The following is a 24,850-nucleotide window of genomic DNA, read 5'->3' on the forward strand; positions in this document are numbered from 1 at the left end:
TGGAGGTCTAACTGTCAATGGGTGAAACTAGCATAATTTTGTTCGATTTCAAGAGGGAGTGGGTGAGAAGTAACAGGATAAGGATGGAGAGTAGTCACTGTTGTACCTGTTAGTACCAGTAGTACCTGTAGTACCTCTTGTACCTGTAGTACCTGTAGTACCTCTTGTACCTGTTGTACCCCTTGTACCTCTTGTACCTGTAGTACCTGTAGTACCTGTTGTACCCCTTGTACCTCTTGTACCCCTTGTACCTGTAGTACCTCTTGTACCTGTAGTACCTCTTGTACCTGTAGTACCTCTTGTACCTGTAGTACCTGTAGTACCTGTAGTACCACTTGTACCTCTTGTACCTGTAGTACCTGTAGTACCTCTTGTACCTGTAGTACCTGTTGTACCACTTGTACCCGTTGTTCCTGTAGTATCTGTAGTACCTGTAGTACCTCTTGTACCTGTAGTACCTCTTGTACCTGTAGTACCTCTTGTACCTGTAGTACCTGTAGTACCTGTAGTACCTGTTGTACCCGTTGTTCCTGTAGTATCTGTAGTACCTGTAGTACCTCTTGTACCTGTAGTACCGTTGTACCCGTAGTACCATTGTACCCGTTGTACCCGTTGTACCCGTTGTACCTGTTGTACCTGTAGTACCTGTAGTACCTGTAGTACCACTTGTACCTCTTGTACCTGTAGTACCTGTAGTACCTCTTGTACCTGTAGTACCTGTTGTACCACTTGTACCCGTTGTTCCTGTAGTATCTGTAGTACCTGTAGTACCTCTTGTACCTGTAGTACCTCTTGTACCTGTAGTACCTCTTGTACCTGTAGTACCTGTAGTACCTGTTGTACCCGTTGTTCCTGTAGTATCTGTAGTACCTGTAGTACCTCTTGTACCTGTAGTACCGTTGTACCCGTAGTACCATTGTACCCGTTGTACCCGTTGTACCCGTTGTACCTGTTGTACCTGTTGTACCTGTAGTACCTGTTGTACCTAAGGCTGCCGTTGCACGACGCAACCTGCACGCAATTATAGTTGCTTCCAACGGAGTTGCTTCTTGATTTGCTTCTTGATTGCTCCGTGAAGCACCAGTGACTCGGTTAATAAAAAAGTGGTCAGATGCTGCAGATGCTAAGCTACAGGACTGTTTTGCTAGCACAGACTGGAACATGTTCCAGGATTCTTCAGATAGCATTGAGGAGTACACCACATCAGTCACTGGCTTCATCAATAAGTGCATTGATGATGTCGTCCCCACAGTGGCCGTACGTACCCCAACCAGAAGCCATGGATTACAGGAAACATCCGCACTGAGCTAAAGGGTAGAGCTGCCGCTTTCAAGGAGCGGGACTCTAACCCGGACGCTTATAAGAAATCCCGCTATGCCCTCCGACGAACCATCAAACAGGCAAAGAGTCAATACAGGACTAAGACTGAATCGTACTACACTGGCTCTGACGCTCGTCGGATGTGGCAGGGCTTGAAAACTATTACAGACTACAAAGGGAAGCACAGCCGCGAGCTGCCCAGTGACACAAGACTTCCAGACGAGCTAAACCACTTCTATGCTCGCTTCGAGGCAAGCAACACTGAAGCATGCATGAGAGCTCCAGCTGTTCCGGATGACTATGTGATCACACTCTCCGTAGCCGATGTGAGTAAGACTTTTAAGCAGGTCAACATTCACAAGGCCGCAGGGCCAGACGGATTACCAGGACGTGTACTCCGAGCATGTGCTGACCAACTGGCAAGTGTCTTCACTGACATTTTCAACATGTCCCTGACTGAGTCTGTAATACCAACATGTTTCAAGCAGACCACCATAGTCCCTGTGCCCAAGGACTGCCTAAATGACTACCGACCCGTAGCACTGACGTCTGTAGCCATGAAGTGCTTTGAAAGGCTGGTCATGGCTCACATCAACAGCATTATCCCAGAAACCCTAGACCCACTCCAATTTGCATACCGCCCCAACAGATCCACAGATGATGCAATCTCTATTGCACTCCACACTGCCCTTTCCCAACTGGACAAGAGGAACACCTACGTGAGAATGCTATTCATTGACTACAGCTCAGCATTCAACACCATAGTGCCCTCAAAGCTCATCACTAAGCTAAGGATCCTGGGACTAAACACCTCCCTCTGCAACTGGATCCTGGACTTCCTGACGGGCCGCCCCCAGGTGGTAAGGGTAGGTAACAACACATCTGCCACACTGATCCTCAACACGGGGGCCCCTCAGGGGTGCGTGCTCAGTCCCCTCCTGTACTCCCTGTTCACCCATGACTGCATGGCCAGGCACGACTCCAACACCATCATTAAGTTTGCCGACGACACAACAGTGGTAGGCCTGATCTCCGATAACGATGAGACAGCCTATAGGGAGGAGGTCAGAGACCTGGCCGTGTGGTGCCAGGATAACAACCTCTCCCTCAACGTGACCAAGACAAAGGAGATGATTGTGGACTACAGGAAAAAAAAGAGGACTGAGCACGCCCCCATTCTCATCGACGGGGCTGTAGTGGAACAGGTTGAGAGCTTCAAGTTCCTTGGTGTCCACATCACCAACTAACTATCATGGTCCAAACACACCAAGACAGTCGTGAAGAGGGCACGACAAAGCCTATTCCCCCTCGGGAGACTGAAAAGATTTGGCATGGGTTCTCAGATCCTCAAAAAATTCTACAGCTGCACCATCGAGAGCATCCTGACTGGTTGAATCACCGCCTGGTATGGCAACTGCTTGGCCTCCGACCGCAAGGCACTACAGAGGGTAGTGCGTACGGCCCAGTACATCACTGGGGCCAAGCTTCCTGCCATCCAGGACCTCTATACCAGGCGGTGTCAGAGGAAGGCCCTCAAAATTGTCAAAGACTCCAGCCACCCTAGTCATAGACTGTTCTCTCTGCTACTGCACGGCAAGCGGTACCGGAGTGCCAAGTCTAGGTCCAAAAGACTTCTCAACAGCTTCTACCCCCAAGCCATAAGACTCCTGAACAGCTAATCATGGCTACCCGGACTATTTGCACTGCCCCACCACCCTATCCTTTTACGCTGCTGCTACTCTGTTAATTATTTATGCATAGTCACTTTAACTCTACCCATATGTACATATTACTTCAACTACCTCAACTAGCCGATGCCCCCGCACATTGACTCTGCACCGGTACCCCCCTGTATATATAGCCTCCCTACTGTTATTTTATTTTACTTCTGCTCTTTTTTTCTCAACACTTTTTTTGTTGTTGTTTTATTTTTACTTTTTTGTTAAAAATAAATGCACTGTTGGTTAAGGGCTGTAAGTAAGCATTTCACTGTAATGTCTGCACCTGTTGTATTCGGCAGATGTGGCCAATAAAATTTGATTTGATTTGATTTGAAACACCCCCCTGCAACTAATAAGCAACTAATCTGCAACTTGGTTCCAGTTGAAACCTTTCAACTTTGTGCAACTAGTTGCAAGCAACAGCCAATCAAAACAAATGCTTTTGTCACATGATCCATTCGAAGGTTCGGACACAGATAGAACAAGGAGCCAGATATTTCACCGCATGTATAATCTGAAGCGTCCGGTTGGAATTTCCACTACCCACCAAATATGGTGATGAGAGGAAGCCCCATGGCCGGCAGTGGGAGAAGATGGAGCTAGATAAAACTGAGCCTACATTCTGCTGAGTTTGTCATCGAAGAAAAGCCCGATCTCAATACAGTTTTCTGTTCCCAAAGCTAGAATCTGTTATGAACAGAGTGCACTAAGTTCTGTAGACGTGACTCTTTATCGAAGTCTCAATTATTATTTTTTACAAGGAGTGCAAGGGCGAATTGAGTTGTTGCACACTCGCACTTCACAGAGAAGGTGTTTCTTAATGGAAATATGCAAATACATGCTAGAACTCGCCAATAGGATCTTGCTAGCTCGTGCCTGGCTCTGCCCACCTCCTTGCTTGTTCTGCCCACTATGCTTCATTTGCTCCCATTGAAAATGACACAGATGAACTATCTTGGGTTCGTTATAAATATCTTTGGGTCAGAACTCCTGCCCAGTTGCCATGTCAACAACACAGCTGCCAGTGCTGTGGGAGCCGTGATGAAGGTGGACAGAAGAGAGATTTGCTAAACGGGAGCTGTATAAATAAATATTGGCATCAAGGCTAGTAAAGGTTTATGTACATGGTTTGGTAGCCAATAAATGTAATTTCTGAAGTGAACTCAGGCCTCTTTCTGACCAGTTTCAACTGAAATTGTTCAATATGAACTGCACCACTAGCTAGCTAGCTTAGTTTGTTGCTAGCTTGGTTAGCTTGATAAAAACAGTGCTGGCAATTTCATTTTCGCTTGCTAGCGAAATTGTACAGTCAGAATGTTGTCTAAATCGATCCTTATACAATAACTAAATGGTTGGATAAACAATTACATTTGTGAAATCACAATTTAATGCAGCAGATGACATTGGGTGGGTTTAGAATTCCCAAACCATGTGGAATGATATGACAAAACAAAAGCAGCTTCAATTTGATTGGCTGTTGCATGCAATTTCAGTTACGTTTGAGTTGCTTCGAGTATCAGCAAAGTTGCTTGAAATGATGTCACTTACAACTGCAACAAAGAATTGTGTGAAAGTTGCGTCGTGTAACTCCAGCCTACGAGTGAGTAGGCCCGGTTGTACCTGAGAGATGGAGTGAGTTGGACTCTAACTACTGTATGATGATGAGCAGGCTAATACCTGTTGGATCCTCAGCTGACAGGCGGCCAGCTCCTGGTCATTCTCGTCCATCTTCTGGTTGCTCTCTGACTGGGTGCTCTCCAGCTGCCTACAGCGTTTCACCATGGTCTTCACCTCCGACTTCATCTTACTGATGTACAGACGAGCCACCGTGAACTCCTCGTCTATCAGACCACTGCCCTCGTGTTGCTGGGAGGAAGAGACGGGGAGGGAGGGAGGGGGAGAGAGAGAGAGAGAGAGAGAGAGAAGAGAGAGAGAGAGAGAGAGAGAGAGAGAGAGAGAGAGAGAGAGAGAGAGAGAGAGAGAGAGAGAGAGAGAGAGAGAGAGAGAGAGAGAGAGAGAGAGAGAGAGAGAGAGAGAGAGAGAGAGAGAGAGAGAGAGAGAGAGAGAGAGAGAGAGAGAGAGAGAGAGAGAGAGAGAGAGAGAGAGAGAGAGAGAGAGAGGGAGATACATAGAGAGACAGAGAGGTAGAAAGAGAGAAGGGCAGGTTATCATTTTATTCAGGTTAAGGGGAAACAGATATTACACATTTCCTTTAGTTGCTTATAAAATAATACCCATCTTTTGGAGTGTCATGTGGTGACGTGTCATTTCCTGTTTACCTTGATGTCGTTGCTGCCCACGGCGATGCCAATCTCTGCCAGGTCTTTGAGTAGTGATGACATCATCTCACTGGTCCTCTTCTTCTGGTGGTTGGTCATCTCCTTCAGTTTCTGCAGCTCAGAGTCAATGGACGTCAGGACGTTCTGGAGAGAGAGAGTAAAACATTTTAATATTAGCATTTCCTAAATATTATGGACAAAAAAAGAGGTATGACTGACTTATACTGAAGCAACCAGGAAAAAACGTATAACAATATGAAGAGACAGCTCTCTTCATGAGAAGGGACAGTGAGGGACATTGTCTCACCGATTTCTGGTTGAGTTCTTCGTTGAGCATCTCAAACTCTGTGGTCTTTTCCTCCACCTCCTGGCTCTTCTGGTCGTAGTTAACAGCCAGCTCTTCCAGGGCCTGCAGCACCTCCTTCACCTACAATACCACAACAACATTAATAGTAACATTAATAATAATAACAATAATAATAGTAATAATAACAATCATATTATCCTTCACCTCATCCTTGGAAGCCTCGTTCTCAGCCTGCAGGCGGTTCAGCTCTGACTGCAGGTTGTCATGGTCGCGTCGCGATGACACCAGCAGCTACACACACACACACACGAAAAGTCAGACATATACACTACCAGTCAAAAGTTTGGACACACCTACTCATTCAAGGGTTTTTCTTTATTTTTACAATTTTTTACATTGTAGAATAATAGTGAAGACATCACAACTATGAAATAACACATATGGAATCATGTAGTAACCAAAAAAGAGTTAAACAAATCAAAATATATTTTATATTTGAGATTCTTCAAGCCACCCTTTGCCTTGATGACAGCTTTGCACACTCTTGGAATTCTCTCAACCAGCTTCAACTGGAATGCTTTTCCAACAGTCTTGAAGGAATTCCCACATATGCTGAGCACTTGTTGGCTGCTTTTCCATATGTGTTATTTCATAGTTTTGATGTCTTCACTATTATTCTACAATGTAGAAAATAGTAAAAATAAAGAAAAACCCTTGAATGAGTAGGTGTGTCCAAACGTTTGACTGGTACTGTAGCTAGATATAAAGATAATTTAGCTAATATACAGTTTGATTAGTTTGATTGAGGTCCAATAGTCTTTAACCAGAATTACAGTGACAACAAGATGACAGCAGCCCAGCCAACACTCACCTCCTCTTGGTCCAACATCTGCTGCTTGAGCTTCTCAGCCAGCTGGCTCTGCTGGTTGATCTCATCATCCTGGGACACACAGAGAGAAAGGACAGGGTTAGCATTATCATCATTCAAACAAACACACACAGACAAACACATGCTCCAACATGGGTCAAACTGGACATGAAACTACACTACATGACCAAAAGTATGTGGACACCTGCTCGTCGAACATCTCATTCCAAAATCATGGGCACTAATATGGAGTTGGTCCCCCCTTTGCTGCTACAACAGCCTCCACTCTTCTGGGAAGGCTTTCCACTAGATGTTGGAACATTGCTGCGGGGACTTGCTTCCATTCAGCCACAAGAGCATTAGTGAGGTCGGGCACTGATGTTGTACAATTAGGCCTGGCTCGCAGTCGGCGTTCCAATTCATCCCAAAGGTATTCAATGGGGTTGAGGTCAGGGCTCTGTGCAGGCCAGTCAAGTTCTTCCACACCGATCTCGACAAACCATTTCTGTATGGACGTCACTTTCTGCACAGGGGCATTGTCATGCTGAAACAGAAAAGGGCCTTCCCCAAATACTTATTTTCCACCATAATTTGCAAATAAATTCATAAAAAATCCTACAATGTGATTTTCTGGATTTTTTTTCCTCATTTTGTCTGTCATAGTTGACGTGTACCTATGATGAAAATTACAGGCCTCTCTCATCTTTTTAAGTGGGAGAACTTGCACAATTGGTGGCTGACTAAATACTTTTTTCCCCCACTGTATATAGTGTATCTTGATGGATTGTTGTTCAACAACACACACCTGCATCATGTCCAGTTTGACACATGTTGGAGCGTGTGAGTGTCTTACTCAGCTCTTTCCCTTCAACTCATTAGTTGCATCCTAATTGGCACCCTATTCCCTATGGGTCCTGTTTAAAAGTAGTACATAATATAGGGAATAAGGTGCCATTTGGGACGTAGACATTGGCTGTTGCTACTTCCTGCTGGAGGCTGTATCTCTCACCTTATCGTCCAGCTGCTTGTAAAGCTTGGCCAGCTCCCCTTCACACTTGTCCTTCTCTGCGTCGGTCAGACGGAGCTGGGGCATGTTGGGGGTAGAGGCAGGCTTGTCGTTGGGCACATTGTCCAGGGCCAGCACCTCAGCCTGGGCCTTCTCCTTGTCAAACTGCTCGTCCACCGGCACACTCTCACCTGCAGGGGGCAGCGTGGCGGTCACACAGATAGGTCAGTCACACAGCGTGCAAGGCTCTCTTCTCATCACATAATGGTCTCATCTGAGCGTCTGGCTTCAATCACTGGAACCCCCCACAAATTCATTCATCATATAGATTACTGAAATGTCCCCCCTCTCAAAAAAACAACACAAACACAGATCATGGAAACAGGGAGGTAGTATCTGTACTTAATAAGAAACACTTATTTTCGTTTTCTATTGCAAACCGTTTTAAATATTTTTGCTAAGTTGTGTCCTAATGAACATGACCTTGCTGTTCTACTACGTCTGTGCTGTACAGGAAAGATGAGGGCCTAGCCAGCTGATAACTTTGGGCCTAGGGGAATTAGGGGAAGGTCCTCTCCTCCTCACCGTTCCTCCAGCGGTTGAGCTCATTCTCCAGCCAGGTGATGGTGTTCCTCAGGGCCTTTCCCTTCTCCTTCTCCCTCTCATACTTCTTCTTCCACTGTTCTGCCGTCAGCTCCACGTTCACACACACCGTGTTCTTAATGGTCTTCGCTCTGGAAAACACCACAAACAGGACCAAACCATTACACCCTATTCTAATTCAAACAGCCCTGAATAGCTCACAAAATAGTGATTGTGGTAACTCATTGTGAATTGTTGATGGGTTTTTTTTTCTTCATATGATGTAAAACTCATCATCATCACACGTTTTGCTCTGTATTGAAAGTGCTCCGTCTTGACAACGTGACTGCTGACATGCATACTTGGGGGATTGTATTAACAGTGGACTACTACAAATATATATTTTTGTGAACTATCCCTTTAGGAGCTAGTGAGTGAGCCCACCTCTGTCCAAACATGAGGGTGGACTTTGTCTCTGACTCGTTGTAGGCAGAAGGAGAGGCACAGATGACAATGGTGGTCCTACAGTTACCCCCCAGAGAGTCCTGAAGGATTCTGGTCATTTTACTGTCTCTGTACGGGATATAGCCCTGAAACATAGCAAAACAAAACAACATTCATTAAGATATAGCCCTGAAACATAGCAAAACAAAACAACATTCATTAAGATATAGCCCTGAAACATAGCAAAGCAAAACAACATTCATTAAGATATAGCCCTGAAACATAGCAAAGCAAACAACATTCATTAAGATATAGCCCTGAAACATAGCAAAACAAAACAACATTCATTAAGATATAGCCCTGAAACATAGCAAAACAAAACAACATTCATTAAGAGAAACAACAATATAATTCCCTTCAGGTTGTTAAATCTATAATTGAAAGAAAAGGCGTAGAATTATACAACTGTGAATCAGCTCCAACCAAAACCTTGCCTATATTTTGATCTCTAAAATAATGAAGGATACTGTTGATGTGAGGTATTGGCCTTTAGTGGGTCAACTCATCTTTACACTGAACACCAACCAAACCACCAGTCATGGTATCTGTGATAGTACAGGAATACTCACAGAGCCTTCTGCCAGGGCTGAGATGACGTTGCCCAGTGAAGACAGAGACTTATTAATGTTCTTGGCCTCGTCCAGCACGGCTCCCTCCGCCCCAGTCTTACTGACCTGGGAAGAAAGAGACAGACAGGGACCGTCTGGTAAGATGGATGACTTGTACAGTGAAACACTTGCTGTGCACCAGAGGCCTTAATAATATATTGGCATGGGTCAAACATGTGGTCTGAGTGACATCATCTAACCATGTTCATCAGTCTTGATAATACCAACAGATTAGGCAACTGGGAAGCTCCGTTTCCCTCAGACAGCAGGCAGTTAGTAGAGTCTTGAGAGGCCAGATCAGGAAGTTATGACTCATACATGTTGTTGTTGTTGTTGTACCTTTTCACTTCAAAAAAAGAAAAAGAAAAGCATGCACACTGCTCTAGCCAGCCGGCTGTCTGCCTACATCAGAACAGGAAAGACCAGTGTGCAGGTTTCTCTTTTCATTGTTTTTAATCCCACGCACCTGCAATAAGCTAACCTCAGATGGGCTTTTCCTACCTTTTCACTTCCTGCCAGGTCGACGAGGTAGAGCTTTCCGCTGAGTTTCTGCTCTGTAGCAGTGTTCTCCTGCTTCACGTTGATCTGGAAGATACTGTGACTTCTGGAGCTGTGCTCATTCATGTCTGAGACAAGACAACAGGTCTGGGATCAGCGTTGATCAGTTAAAATATTAATACTGTGACTTCTGGAGCTTTGCCCATTCACGTCTGAGACAAGACAACAGATCTGGGATCAGCGCTGATCAGGCAGTTAGAATAATAATACACAAATAGAGACTGACTGTGTCTCAAATGGCACCCTATTCCCTACACCGACGAGAGCCCTCAAAAGTAGTGCACTATAAAGGGAATAAGGTGCCTTTTTGGGGAATTAAACATTTTCACTAATATGCACTAAACACAGAACGTATAATTATGAAGCGGAGTGGAGTACTGTTTCTTATTATATAAACACTAGCCTGGTTAGAGTTTATGGACCAGTCGCTTACGGTAACCAGAGCTCTGACACACGCATGATAATAGCCTGGATGCTAGATCTGTTTGTGCTTTCTTGCCAACTCCTTATGGAATTGTCATGCCAAATGTTTGGCGTGACAATGAGTTGGTGAGGAGAGCACAAACAGATCTGGGACCAGGCTAGCGTGAGAAACCGTTTAGCGTGTTAAACCATTTGGGTAATTATAACAAAATAATTGACCTATTGAGTTCAATGGGGCATATCGGCTAACATTGCACTGATCAAAAGTAGTGCACTATAAAGGGAAAAGGGTGATATTTGGGACGGAGCCTTAGTGCAGTCTCTTACTTGTAACTGCTACATGTCTGTTAGATTTGCCTTCATCAATGGTGTCCATGACTTCCTCTGGGCTGCAGACAAATCTCTCAGTGCATCCCTGTGGACAAAAAAAAACGTATGATGTGACACCGGACCATCTTATAAACGGCATTTAGCAGACACTTTTATCCAAAGCGAGTTAGAGTAGTGCATTAATACATTTTAGTATCTTCAGAGCCTGTCGCTAAATTGTCAATGTCAGGTAACACCATGTTTTTTCTTATTAGGTGGCTGTAGTCTAACTCTGACGGTTTACTGGGTGAGTAACACAACGAGGATGGTAGTTCATCCCTGGATTAAAGACTCACCTTGACATAGGGAACTCTGTTTTTGTCTTCATGCACTGACAGGTTGGTCTTTGACACTGGAGAGAAAGAAACATGCAGCATAGTCAAGACTCTAGACCAGGGGTGTCAAACTCATTCCACGGAGGGCCGAGTGTCTGCAGGTTTTCACTCCTCCCTTGTACTCGATTGATGAATTAAGGTCACTAATTAGTAAAGGAACTCCCCTCACGTGGTGGTCAAGGTCTTAATTGAAAGGAAAAACCAAAAACCTGCAGACACTCGGCCCTCCATGGAATGAGTTTGACACCCCTGGTCTAGACTATTCTGGATAGTTCTGGCTCCACAGCAGAAAGCCCGTCTTCTGCTTATAAATGGACATTTAACTAGCCATTTCAGTGTCATTGCGTGTGTGAAGAAACCTCATGCTCAAACTGGGTGAGGAAAATGTACGTAATGACCGATACAAATACAGCATGTTTACGGAGCAGTATGCAGACATTCTTTATCTTCAGTCAAAACATGAACAGGCTTTTAATTCCAATATCAGTAACAACATTTCCAGCTGATGTTTCTGAACACCACCATCCACCCTTTTCCTGTTTCAACATGCAACATTTCATTAATCAGCTCCTTTAAACAGATAGCTATGTAAACTAGCCAATTATCCACACCAGCATGGCCACCAGCCAAGAGGAGAGGCACGCTATACATGGCATGTCCCAAATGGCACCCTATTCCCTATGTAGTGCACTAGTTTTGACCAGGGCCCATAGGGCATTTGGGACACATGCTGTGTTCACTCTGCCTAAGACTTACTATCCAAGAGGTCCCGAATCTTGTCCAAGTAAATTTCATAATATGAAACCTGGAAAATAAGAGCAATCTCTCATTAGGAAGTATCCCACAGAGAGAAATCAATAGGTTTTAAAACCCTGTCAAGTATCCCACAGAGAGAAATCAATAGGTTTTAAAACCCTGTCAAGTAAAGTGATTCTACCAAGTGTCTTTGAACTAGCTAAGGCAATTCAAGGTTAGCAAGCTGCCTACGCAGAGTAGGAAGAGTTGTTCTAATTGGATGAGAATAAGTCTGCGTCCAAATGGCAAACTATTCCCTACATAGTGCACTACTTTTGACCAGAAACCACAGGCCTCTGGTCAAAAGTATTGCACTATATAGGGAATAGGGTGCCATTTGGGACGCAACCAGAGGGATGAATTTGTAGAGTACTAGCCAGTAGCTACCTTGATGTGGAACTCTAGGTTCTCGTCCATAGAGTAGATGTAGTTAAAGATGTCCTGCACTATCCTGGGGATAATCCCCATCCCATCTGTGTCATGGAGGTTACCCTCCATCGTGTGGGTTTTGCCGGATGACGTCTGTCCGTATGCAAATATTGTCCCGTTGTACCCCTCCAGAACATCTGGAAGGAGAAGTTGAAGATGAAGAAGAATCCATATTAATCCATACGAGATGGAAATGTACCCAACCCCTCCGACACACACACACAAAGAAATCACACACACAAAAACACAGAAATACACACACACTCACACAAAGAAATAAACACACACACGTACAAAGAAATACACACACAGACACAGAAATACACACACACACACAAAGAAACACACACAATCACACAAAGAAATACACACAATCACACAAAGAAATACACGCACACACACAGAAATACACGCACACACACAGAAATACACACACACACAAAGAAATACACACACACACACACACACAGACAGAAATACACACACAAAGAAATACACACACATACACAGAAATACACAGACAGACAGAAACCAAACAGCCTGATTGTAAGGAAGTAGTCACTGCATCAACTCCTCCTTCAGACCGACTTTCTCCTCAGGGGGGGGTCTACTAAGCTATACGGAATTGTTTTAAGAAGGTCATACCAAGGATAATTTAGCTATTTCATTTTGAGCAATATAAGAAAGTTCAGGAAACATTTTTAAATGTATTTGTTATGTGTATTTAACAGTCTCCATATATACAGTATATTTCCATAAAAAAAATTCAACTGGTACTGGGGAACCTTCACACAAGTCTTGTGAGGCCTGTGGGCGTCCTAGAGCAAAACAACTTGACATGTACATGTTCGTGAGAGTCTCACCTTTGCACAGATGGATCATATTAGTGTGTAGCCCAAAAGGTTCGGATGCTACAGACAGAAGTTGGCAGATCGGCTGTACCGACTTCAGACAAGTCTCCTGACACTTGTGGAGGTCGTAGAGCAAAACGGAGACCACCGTGGTGAGAGTCTCATCTCTCATAATAGGCCAAACCGTTCAGACGCTACAGACCATTTTGTGAGAAGACTGGTTTTCGGGACGTCTCATGGTCTGACAAACACCACTAGCTCTGTCAGCTTTCACCACAGATGTGGACAATGGCGGATGCGGTGGATTGAGACGCAGAGTGGTGTGTGTCAGACCATGAGACATATCTCTAGCTTAAACGGACACATTCTGATGGGGATTTTTCTATTATGCTAATTACATTTCCGCAGGAGCGCGGACATCGACCTCAGGGGTTAACAAACATCTACAGTAGAACAGAGTGTTCATAAACAGTGTCTGAACAGAGCTCACCTTTGACGATCTTCTGGGCGCAGGCGTTGTATACTTGCTCCTGTGTCGTATTCGGCTGGAACACTCTGTCAAACTGGAACGGTTTGCTCTGCAAGCCAGAGAGAGACAGAGACAGACAGAGACAGAGAGAAAGAAATTAGGGAATGAGTTTCACAACTTTCTGTCTGACATTCAATTTAAACACTTACATAAAGTGTCCCACAGTAAGGGGCTATACCCTGCAGATTAGCTATATAAAGGTACTGCTCTCACTAGAACAGACAAGATACACAGCTATTTGACAGAGACAGATCCTTATAATCACCAATAAAACACATTTTAGTAATTTAGCAGACGCTCTTATCCTGAGAAACTTACAGTAGTGAGTGCATACATTTTCGTACTGGTCCCCCGTGGGAATTGAACCCACAACCCTGGCGTTGCAAGTGCCATGCTCTACCAACTGAGCCTCACGGGACACTATATTAGTGTTAAAATATCACTGTGATCAGACACACACACACACACACACACACACAAATACATAAATAAACCCCTGGTGACCCTCCAGGCCTCCACAGCAACCCACAAATAAACCCCTGGTGACCCTCCAGGCCTCCACAGCAACCCAAGTTACATCCCAAATTGCAACCTATTCCATATATAGTGCACTACTTTTGACTAGGGCCCATACAGGTCTGGTTAAAAGTAGTGCACCATATAAAGAAAAGGGTGCCATTTGGGACACAGACATGGCAGGACCAGGGAGGACCCTCAGAGGAGGGCTGAGCTGAGGGAGAGATCAGAGCACAGACCATTCTAATGAGATGGCGTGAAGTCAACCCCACAGGTTGTGAAACTGATGTTATAGCCACTGTAGCGGTTCAGCCTGAACAACTAGCTACATGGGCCCTATTGCATCTCTGAACTTCTAGGCAGTTTGAAGACCAGGAGCCATCTGTATCAAGCGTCTCAGAGTAGGAGTACTGATCTAGGATCAGTTTAGCCTTTTAGATCACAATGATTAAGATTACATGGACAGGGAGGACCTGATCCTAGATCAGTACTCCTACTCTGAGATGCTTGATACATGAGACCCCAGATCCGTCTGTTTAAAAACATTTCTCTCCCCCCCTCCCTATCCAACAGACATGGACCACTCACAGACATATCAGATCAGACCATTGGCCTGAGCTGGAGGGGGGGACCAGACCATTGGCCTGAGCTGGGGGGGGGGGACCAGACCATTGGCCTGAGCTGGAGGGGGGGACCAGACCATTGGCCTGAGCTGGAGGGGGGGATCAGACCATTGGCCTGAGCTGCATGTGTGACAACACCTATATGAATAAGTAAACACCCCGCCCCCTCTCCCTCTCCTCCTCCTCCTCTTACATCAATTCAGCACAGTAGAACAGCGAAAGGCAAATCTGGGTTTGTGCTCCGACAAGCCCCTCTATTCAGGAGACCAGCTATAACTCTGCCCACTGCTCAGAACCACAGAGTTATCTGTACAGGACATCACCTGACCTGGCCCACTGATCAGTCACAAGATGGGGTACAGCCAGCCACAACACAACATAGCCAGACTGACACTGGAGTACTGACAACATTAGGCTGGGCCCGTCCTCACTATCACTAGTACAGCCCAAGTTCAAAGTGATGACACAGTGAAACCATTGTTCTAGTCTTTCACAGACACTACTACTAGCTTCTTGGTCTGCCTTGGGAAAATCGGATTTGTCTAGAATGTACAAACACTTCTATTGAATAGGCCAGTGATAAATCCAAGATCACCCAAAGAGCAAAATAAACAGCCACAGGGGGGTGGAAGTGCTTTAGCCAACTGGATTTCCCCCCCTATAGACTATGTATTTGCTAAGAAATAGAATGGTAATAACTACCAGAAAAGTATATACCCAGTTTAAAATCAAATCCTCGTGGAAGCATCTCTCTCATCTCTCCTCTTCCCTCCCTCCCTCCCTCTCTCACTCCTCTTCTCTTTCCTCCCTCCTCTCCTCTTCTCTTCTCTTTCCTCCCTCCCTCCTCTCCTCTCCTCTTCTCTTTCCTCCCTCACTCCTCTCCTCTTCTCTTTCCTCCCTCACTCCTCTCCTCTTCTCTTCCCTCCCTCACTCCTCTTCTCTTCCCTCACTCCTCTTCCTCTCCTCTTCTTCCCTCCCTCCCCTTCTCTTCCCTCCCTCCCTCAGTCCTCTTTCCTCCCACTCTTCTCCACCTATCTTCTGTTAGTTTCCACTGCTGAAGCTAAAAGTAGCACACTCTCACGGTGCTGTGTGTGTGTGTGTGTGTGTGTGTGTGTGTGTGTGTGTGTGTGTGTGTGTGTGTGTGTGTGTGTGTATATCAAATCAAATCAAATCAAATCAAATCAAAATCAAATCAAATTTTATTGGTCACATGCGCCGAATACAACAGGTGCAGACATTACAGTGAAATGCTTACTTACAGCCCTTAACCAACAGTGCATTTATTTTAAACAAAAAAGTAAGAATAAAACAACAACAAAAAAGTGTTGAGAAAAAAAAGAGCAGAAGTAAAAAATAAAGTGACAGTAGGGAGGCTATATATACAATAGAATAAAGTGACAGTAGGGAGGCTATATATACAGGGGGGTACCGTTGCATAGTCAATGTGCGGGGGCACCGGCTAGTTGAGGTAATATGTACATGTGGGTAGAGTTAAAGTGACTATGCATAAATACTTAACAGAGTAGCAGCAGCGTAAAAAGGATGGGGTGGGGGGGCAGTGCAAATAGTCCGGGTAGCCATGATTAGCTGTTCAGGAGTCTTATGGCTTGGGGGTAGAAGCTGTTGAGAAGTCTTTTGGACCTAGACTTGGCACTCCGGTACCGCTTGCCGTGCGGTAGCAGAGAGAACAGTCTATGACTAGGGTGACTGGAGTCTTTGACAATTTTGAGGGCCTTCCTCTGACACCGCCTGGTATAGAGGTCCTGGATGGCAGGGAGCTTTGCCCCAGTGATGTACTGGGCCGTACGCACTACCCTCTGTAGTGCCTTGCGGTCAGAGGCCAAGCAGTTGCCATACCAGGCGGTGATGCAACCAGTCAGGATGCTCTCGATGGTGCAGCTGTAGAATTTTTTGAGGATCTGAGGACCCATGCCAAATCTTTTTAGTCTCCTGAGGGGGAATAGGCTTTGTCGTGCCCTCTTCACGACTGTCTTGGTGTGTTTGGACCATGATAGTTCGTTGGTGATGTGGACACCAAGGAACTTGAAGCTCTCAACCTGTTCCACTACAGCCCCGTCGATGAGAATGGGGGCGTGCTCAGTCCTCTTTTTTTTCCTGTAGTCCACAATCATCTCCTTTGTCTTGGTCACGTTGAGGGAGAGGTTGTTGTCCTGGCACCACACGGCCAGATCTCTGACCTCCTCCCTATAGGCTGTCTCATCGTTGTCGGTGATCAGGCCTACCACTGTTGTGTCGTCGGCAAACTTAATGATGGTGTTGGAGTCGTGCCTGGCCATGCAGTCATGGGTGAACAGAGAGTACAGGAGGGGACTGAGCACGCACCCCTGAGGGGCCCCCGTGTTGAGGATCAGTGTGGCAGATGTGTTGTTACCTACCCTTACCACCTGGGGGCGGCCCGTCAGGAAGTCCAGGATCCAGTTGCAGAGGGAGGTGTTTAGTCCCAGGATCCTTAGCTTAGTGATGAGCTTTGAGGGCACTATGGTGTTGAATGCTGAGCTGTAGTCAATGAATAGCATTCTCACGTAGGTGTTCCTCTTGTCCAGGTGGGAAAGGGCAGTGTGGAGTGCGATAGAGATTGCATCATCTGTGGATCTGTTGGGGCGGTATGCAAATTGGAGTGGGTCTAGGGTTTCTGGGATTATGCTGTTGATGTGAGCCATGACCAGTCTTTCAAAGCACTTCATGGCTACAGACGTCAGTGCCACGGGTCGGTAGTCATTTAGGCAGGTTATCTTAGAGTTCTTGGGCACGGGGACTATGGTGGTCTGCTTGAAACATGTTGGTATTACAGACTCAGTCAGGGACATGTTGAAAATGTCAGTGAAGACACTTGCCAGTTGGTCAGCACATGCTCGGAGTACACGTCCTGGTAATCCGTCTGGCCCTGCGGCCTTGTGAATGTTGACCTGCTTAAAAGTCTTACTCACATCGGCTACGGAGAGCGTGATCACATAGTCGTCCGGAACAGCTGGTGCTCTCATGCATGCTTCAGTGTTGCTTGCCTCGAAGCGAGCATAGAAGTGGTTTAGCTCGTCTGGTAGGCTTGTGTCACTGGGCAGCTCGCGGCTGTGCTTCCCTTTGTAGTCTGTAATAGTTTTCAAGCCCTGCCACATCCGACGAGCGTCAGAGCCAGTGTAGTATGATTCAATCTTAGACCTGTATTGACTCTTTGCCTGTTTGATGGTTCGTCGGAGGTCATAGCGGGATTTCTTATAAGCGTCCGGGTTAGAGTCCCGTTCCTTGAAAGCGGCAGCTCTACCCTTTAGCTCAGTGCGGATGTTTCCTGTAATCCATGGCTTCTGGTTGGGGTATGTACGTACGGTCACTGTGGGGACGACATCATCGATGCACTTATTGATGAAGCCAGTGACTGATGTGGTGTACTCCTCAATGCTGTCTGAAGAATCCCTGAACATGTTCCAGTCTGTGCTAGCAAAACAGTCCTGTAGCTTAGCATCTGCGTCATCTGACCACTTTTTTATTAGCCGAGTCACTGGTGCTTCCTGCTTCAGTTTTTGCTTATAAGCAGGAATCAGGAGGATAGAGTTATGGTCAGATTTGCCAAATGGAGGCAAATATCTGTATGGAGATAGTGGAATCATGTGACAGCATCCTACCCTGGGAGGCTGACGTGATCGCTCTCTCTGTGTGAGCAGCACCAGCAGCCTGACTGACAGTCAAGCCTGAATAATTCACTTGTGCATTTGCTATTCTAGATCTAGTGAACTACTCTCTCTCTCTGCCTCATCTGAGATGGATGGAAGACTGTTAGTTTAGTTTCTTCCATCTCCAGTGCTGTACCAAGCTGACTGAGATTGTCGAGGCTACATTCTGGTGATGTATAGTTGAATGGTTAAGGTTCAGTACTGCATATCAGGACTGAGAGAAGTCAAAACATACAGTATGTTCAAGGTTCCAGGTGTAAGCATCATCTGTCCCTCCATCTCATCTCCCCTGGTTTGCACTGTGCCAAGAACATCAGAGCAGAGATAACTGTCTGTGTGGTACTTGTCCCAAGCCTAGGGAGTGGACAGATATTGCCGTTGAGGTTTTAATATTTATACAATGGATTATTTCAAATAGATACAAAATATGAGCTAAGTGAGTTAGGGTCAGTCACTCTGGATAAGTGCATTCGTGAAACAAACAGGAATAATTATAATAATAATAATAATCACTAGCCAGCCCCACAAACCCAGAGGAATCACACAGCCGCGCCCGACAGAACCCTCTCTGATTGGTGGAACAGCTGGTTGCCAGGAGAAAGACAAGGGGATTACCCAGGGGGCCAGCGGTGTGTGTGTGTGTTTGTGTGTGCGATTGGACAGAGAGAGAGAGGCCTAAGCTCTGATCCTACCACTAGCTGATGATACGCTGGGAAAGTGATGACATCACAAGCCCTGAAAATCTCAAAAAAACAAGCCCTGGAGTAAAACATAACTTTCTATGGCTATATAATGTTAGATTACTGGAGACAACCATCACTTTCTACGGCTATATAATGTTAGATTACTGGAGAGAACCATCACTTTCTTTGGCTATATAATGTTAGAAATGGGCCAAGTTCCATTATGCCAGCTCAGATCCACCCCTGGCCCAAATATAGACTATGTATCCACACTGACCATCCCTTTCAGTGGCCAATGGCCATGATGTCATCATACTGTGTTTCCCATGAATGATGACGTAATTCTTTATTCAGCCTCCTAATCTAGGCCAAGTCCTATAGCGTGTTATTGTATAGGTAGTGTTGTGTATAGTGGTGCTGTGTACTACCCACATTTAAAATATAGACACTGACTGTGTTGAAAGGGAGGTTGAGGTTGAAGATGAGCAAGGACATGCCATCAGTGCCAATAAGTTACAGAACTACAACTTCTTACTATTTGTAGCCTACCATAAACCTTTATAGACTTGATTATGTTGGCTTTGGTGAGGTGTGTCCAGACCACGGCATCAAAGTCCTTGGCTCTGTTTGAACACTGACAAAGGGAGGTCATGCCACATCTAGTGCTTATTCTCTTCTGGCCTACAGTGCAAATATGGGAAGATGGCATGATATGACATGTACAGACAGTTCTTTTCAAACCAATTTCCCCACAGATCAAGAAAAGAAGGGATTATGTCTAAAGAGAACAATATAACATTTTTGTTCGTTTTTTTAAACTTCAAGCACCACTGTGTGGAATGCATTTCCTTCTTTTGTCATAACAGAGTAGCGCCCATTTCATTATCCTTATCGGGTGTCAAGGGTGCATCCCAAATGGCACCCTATTCCCTATATACATCCCATAGGGCTCTGTTCAAAAGTAGTGCACTACATAGGGAATATAGTGCCATTTGAGTGCAGACATTGGACTACATTCCAAGATGACTAAAGAAAACAAACAAACTGCAATTTCCTGAATCCACTTAGTAATGGACCAGTGGTGTAACCTTAACCAGATATTTTCAGAGATAACAACTAATGTAGCTACCTTAGTGCACTTCACTAACTTGAAGAAATGTATGTCACTACCTGCCTTTATAACAACATGAACAAACATTGTAGCTACAGACAGTACAAACATCTACTAACGTAACGGTGGTTATTAATGAATTACATGTCTGGTTTCATGAATTCTGCTCCTCATACAGTAACGTTACTTAGCTAACGTTAGTCTTGTAATTTACCGCACAACAGTCTTGGTTTGACTAGCTAAAATAAATAAACCAGGCCCATAGGGCAATCATCAGCTGGCTTGTTAGTGATCGTGTTGATGAAACAGCTAGTTAGCTATATAGCTAGCTTATATTCAATTCTGCACCATCTTTGCTGCTGGGTATAGCTAACGTTAGGCCAGCTAATCTGCCACTGCCATCTCAGCTGGCCAAGCGTTAGCTAAATTAGATAGCTAGACATTTCAAACATTGCATGATTGGAAAGCTAGCTAACTAAATGAACTCCCAGCAGGTGTTGAGTGTTAACTCGAAAATGATGAGAATTTATTTTGAACGCAACGTTAACTCATGTTGTTGGCAGATGACGTTGGTGGTACTGTAACGAACGTTAGTTAGCTAGCTAAAGTTAGCTAGCACTTGCCTGTCATTGTTGGATGACAATTGACTGACCAGCTACAGTAGCTACCTGAAACGGCAATATTAGTTCATTGCGACGACAAAGTTGACGCGGCAAATCAGAGAGATACAACTAGCTAACTATACAAACTTGACTGGCTACCAATTGTTATCCATAAATAGTGTCCTGTTCCGATCGGTGATAGTGTGGGTGAGCTATCTTATTGATAACGTTAACGCTACACAGCTGATGTAGGTGGACAGGTAGGTCAGTTAGCCAGCTAGCTAGCTACGCTAACGTAACTAGTGACACTGCTGGCGGATCTGATCACCATGCCAATGGCGCAGCGCAGACTGTCACAGAGGGCACTTGCTTGCAGACAAAGAAATATTGCAAACCAACTTACCCCGACGACCACATGGTCTTCCCCTTGAAACTTGGGTATGTATTTGTCCCCTCTGGCCACCTCTGAACTGTTTAAGGGCCTGAAACGGCACATCACTTTGATGGTGCACTCCGCCGGTACGTCGGCCATCTTCCACGATTTATGGATGTAAACTCACAATAAAAACACTGTAGATCCTCGTTCTAGAGGCGGTCGGGGGAGAGAAGAGGGCGGCCCGGCCCCTCAGTCCCAATATGAGACTAGAATGGGCTCAGATATTCAACAATGAATGGCTATTTTCTTCTAGGGTGTGCTAAAAACACTTCCTCTCCAATGTGGAAGCCATGATGCCGGTGGATCACTGCTGGCTTGCTCACCCCCTCTGTCTGTGGGACCAATAAACCAAATTACGTCACCCTAAATCGTCAACACTCCCTATGATGTAGCTACACTATCCGGACTGGTCAATTATGTTTCTGCAAGTTCATGCCATTGACCTACATAAATTAATATACTATGGAATAATCAATCAATAGACTAATTGTTGAGATCAGTTATTACTTAGCTATTACTCATGCATGAAGAGATAATGTGGGCTTTTCTTCATGGCAATGCATGGTTATTGATTATCCAGTATTCCCTCAGATCACATGAATAATGCTAATGTGGAGTTTAGTAAAGTATATGCACCCCTTCACTTTTTTCCACATTTTGTTGGGTTACAGCCTGAATTTGAAATGGAGATTTTGTGTCATTGGCCTACACACAATACCCCATAATGTCAAAGTGGAATTATGTTTTTAGAAATTTTTACAAATTAATTAGAAATGAAAAGCTGAAATGTCTTGAGTCAAGAAGTACAAATGTCCTTAACAAGTCACATAATAAGTTGCATGGACTCACTCTGTGTGCAATAATAGTGTTCAACATGGTTTTTGAATGACTACCTCATTTCTGTACCCCACACATACAATTATCTGTAAGGTCCCTCAGTTGAGTAAGGAATTTCAAACACAGATTCAACCACAAAGACCAGGGAGGTTTTCCAATGCCTCGCAAGGAAGGGCACCTATTGGTAGATGGGTATTGTTTTATTTTTTTAAGCAGACATTCAATATCCCTTTGAGCATGGTGAAGTTTTTAATTACACTTTGGATGGTGTATCAATACACCCAGTCACTCCAAAGATACAGACGTCCTTTCTAACTCAGTTGCAGGAGAGGAAGGAAACCGCTCAGGGATTTCAACATGAGGCCAATAGTGACATTAAAACAGTTACAGTGTTTAATGGCTGTGATAGCAGAAAACTGAGGATGGATCAACAACATTGTAGTTACTCCACAATACTAACCTAAATGACAGAGTGAAAAGAAGGGAGCCTGTACAGTATAAAATATTCCAAAACATGCATCCTGTTTGCAATAAGGCACTAAAGTAAAACTGCAAAAAATGTGGCAAAGAAATTAACTTTATGTCCTGAATACAAAGTGTTATGTTTGGGGCAAATCCAACACAACACATCACTGAGTACCAGTCTTCATATTTTCAAGCATGGTGGTGGCTGCATCATGTAATGGGTATGCTTGTCATCGGCAAGGACTAGGGAGTTTTTTTAGTATAAAAACAAATGGAATAGAGCTAAGCACAGGCAAAATCCTAGAGGAAAACCTAGTTCAGTCTGTTTTCCTATGTGTATGTTACACTGGGAGACAACTTCACCTTTCAGCAGGACAATAACCTAAAACACAAGGCCAAATATACACTGGAGTTGCTTACCAAGACGACATTGAATGTTCCTGAGTGGCCTAGTTACAGTTTTGACTAAAATCGGCTTGAAAATCTATGGCAAGACTTGAAAAGCAGTTGATCAACAACCAACTTGACAGAGCTTGAAGAATTAAAAAATAATAATAATGTGCAAATATTGTACAATCCAGGTGTGCAAAGCTCTTACAGAATTACAGCTGTAATCGATTCCAAAGGTGAATCTAACATGTATTGACTCAGGAGTGTGATACTTATGGAAATTAGATAATTCTGTTTCAAAAAACATGTGTTCACTTTGTCATTATGGGGTATTGTGTGTAGATGGGTGAGAAAAAAATAATATTTAAACCATTCTGAATTCAGGCTGTAACACAACAACATGTGGAATAAGTCAAGGGGTATGAATACTTTCTGAAGGCACTGTATGTAATATAGAAACATGAGATTACTTTCTACATCATTCCCTGTAGACTTATAGACTCTCTGTTTATAGCCTCCTCTCTCTCACAACATATGACACAATGGAGAAATGCCAGGATAGTGTTTGAGCAGATTCCCTGGCTGCTGCTATCTGGAATAGCAAAGGATGACTTTTTTTATTTTTTTATCTCTCAGCTCATTTAAATACTAGATCGACTCTGTTTATTTTCTTAGAGTGAGAGTGAATTAATGGTTGTGGTGGAGATAGATTGGATCATAGTCACTATTGTCACTATGAAACAGAGGAGTCCCCAGGCTTAAACAGTGTCTCAAATTTCCCTATATACAGTGGGGGAAAAAAGTATTTAGTCAGCCACCAATTGTGCAAGTTCTCCCACTTCAAAAGATGAGAGAGGCCTGTAATTTTCATCATAGGTACACGTCAACTATGACAGACAAAATGAGGGAAAAAAATCCAGAAAATCACATTGTAGGATTTTTTATGAATTTATTTGCAAATTATGGTGGAAAATAAGTATTTGGTCAATAACAAAAGTTTCTCAATACTTTGTTATATACCCTTTGTTGGCAATGACACAGGTCAAACGTTTTCTGTAAGTCTTCACAAGGTTTTCACACACTGTTGCTGGTATTTTGGCCCATTCCTCCATGCAGATCTCCTCTAGAGCAGTGATGTTTTGGGGCTGTCGCTGGGCAACACAGACTTTCAACTCCCTCCAAAGATTTTCTATGGGGTTGAGATCTGGAGACTGGCTAGGCCACTCCAGGACCTTGAAATGCTTCTTACGAAGCCACTCCTTCGTTGCCCGGGCGGTGTGTTTGGGATCATTGTCATGCTGAAAGACCCAGCCACGTTTCATCTTCAATGCCCTTGCTGATGGAAGGAGGTTTTCACTCAAAATCTCACGATACATGGCCCCATTCATTCTTTCCTTTACACGGATCAGTCGTACTGGTCCCTTTGCAGAAAAACAGCCCCAAAGCATGATGTTTCCACCCCATGCTTCACAGTAGGTATGGTGTTCTTTGGATGTAACTCAGCATTCTTTGTCCTCCAAACACGACGAGTTGAGTTTTTACCAAAAAGTTATATTTTGGTTTCATCTGACCATATGACATTCTCCCAATCCTCTTCTGGATCATCCAAATGCACTCTAGCAAACTTCAGACGGGCCTGGACATGTACTGGCTTAAGCAGGGGGACACGTCTGGCACTGCAGGATTTGAGTCCCTGGCGGTGTAGTGTGTTACTGATGGTAGGCTTTGTTACTTTGGTCCCAGCTCTCTGCAGGTCATTCACTAGGTCCCCCCGTGTGGTTCTGGGATTTTTGCTCACCGTTCTTGTGATCATTTTGACCCCATGGGGTGAGATCTTGCGTGGAGCCCCAGATCGAGGGAGATTATCAGTGGTCTTGTATGTCTTCCATTTCCTAATAATTGCTCCCACAGTTGATTTCTTCAAACCAAGCTGCTTACCTATTGCAGATTCAGTCTTCCCAGCCTGGTGCAGGTCTACAATTTTGTTTCTGGTGTCCTTTGACAGCTCTTTGGTCTT

At 44.5% G+C, this 24,850-nt stretch overlaps 1 protein-coding gene across 1 annotated transcript in view; it reads right to left on the reverse strand.

The window, feature by feature from the left end:
- LOC311099113 (kinesin-1 heavy chain-like) overlaps positions 1–21,475 on the reverse strand; it is a 27,769-nt gene extending 6,294 nt beyond the window's left edge. Inside the window, exons 1-16 of the mRNA XM_084139757.1 lie at positions 21,109–21,475; positions 13,446–13,533; positions 12,063–12,241; positions 11,637–11,685; positions 10,842–10,897; positions 10,504–10,591; positions 9,697–9,821; positions 9,157–9,261; positions 8,528–8,673; positions 8,087–8,235; positions 7,505–7,692; positions 6,499–6,567; positions 5,832–5,918; positions 5,628–5,747; positions 5,321–5,464; positions 4,719–4,907 (exon numbers count right to left, since the gene is read on the reverse strand). Of these exons, the coding sequence (XP_083995883.1) occupies positions 4,719–4,907; positions 5,321–5,464; positions 5,628–5,747; positions 5,832–5,918; positions 6,499–6,567; positions 7,505–7,692; positions 8,087–8,235; positions 8,528–8,673; positions 9,157–9,261; positions 9,697–9,821; positions 10,504–10,591; positions 10,842–10,897; positions 11,637–11,685; positions 12,063–12,241; positions 13,446–13,533; positions 21,109–21,237 (1,911 nt within the window). The 5' untranslated portion in view covers positions 21,238–21,475. The remainder of the gene's footprint in view (positions 1–4,718; positions 4,908–5,320; positions 5,465–5,627; positions 5,748–5,831; positions 5,919–6,498; positions 6,568–7,504; positions 7,693–8,086; positions 8,236–8,527; positions 8,674–9,156; positions 9,262–9,696; positions 9,822–10,503; positions 10,592–10,841; positions 10,898–11,636; positions 11,686–12,062; positions 12,242–13,445; positions 13,534–21,108) is intronic.
- Positions 21,476–24,850: the final 3,375 nt, after the last annotated feature.

The sequence above is a fragment of the Coregonus lavaretus genome, assembly GCF_964263955.1.
Source record: "Coregonus lavaretus genome assembly, chromosome: 23".
NCBI lineage: Eukaryota > Metazoa > Chordata > Actinopteri > Salmoniformes > Salmonidae > Coregonus > Coregonus lavaretus.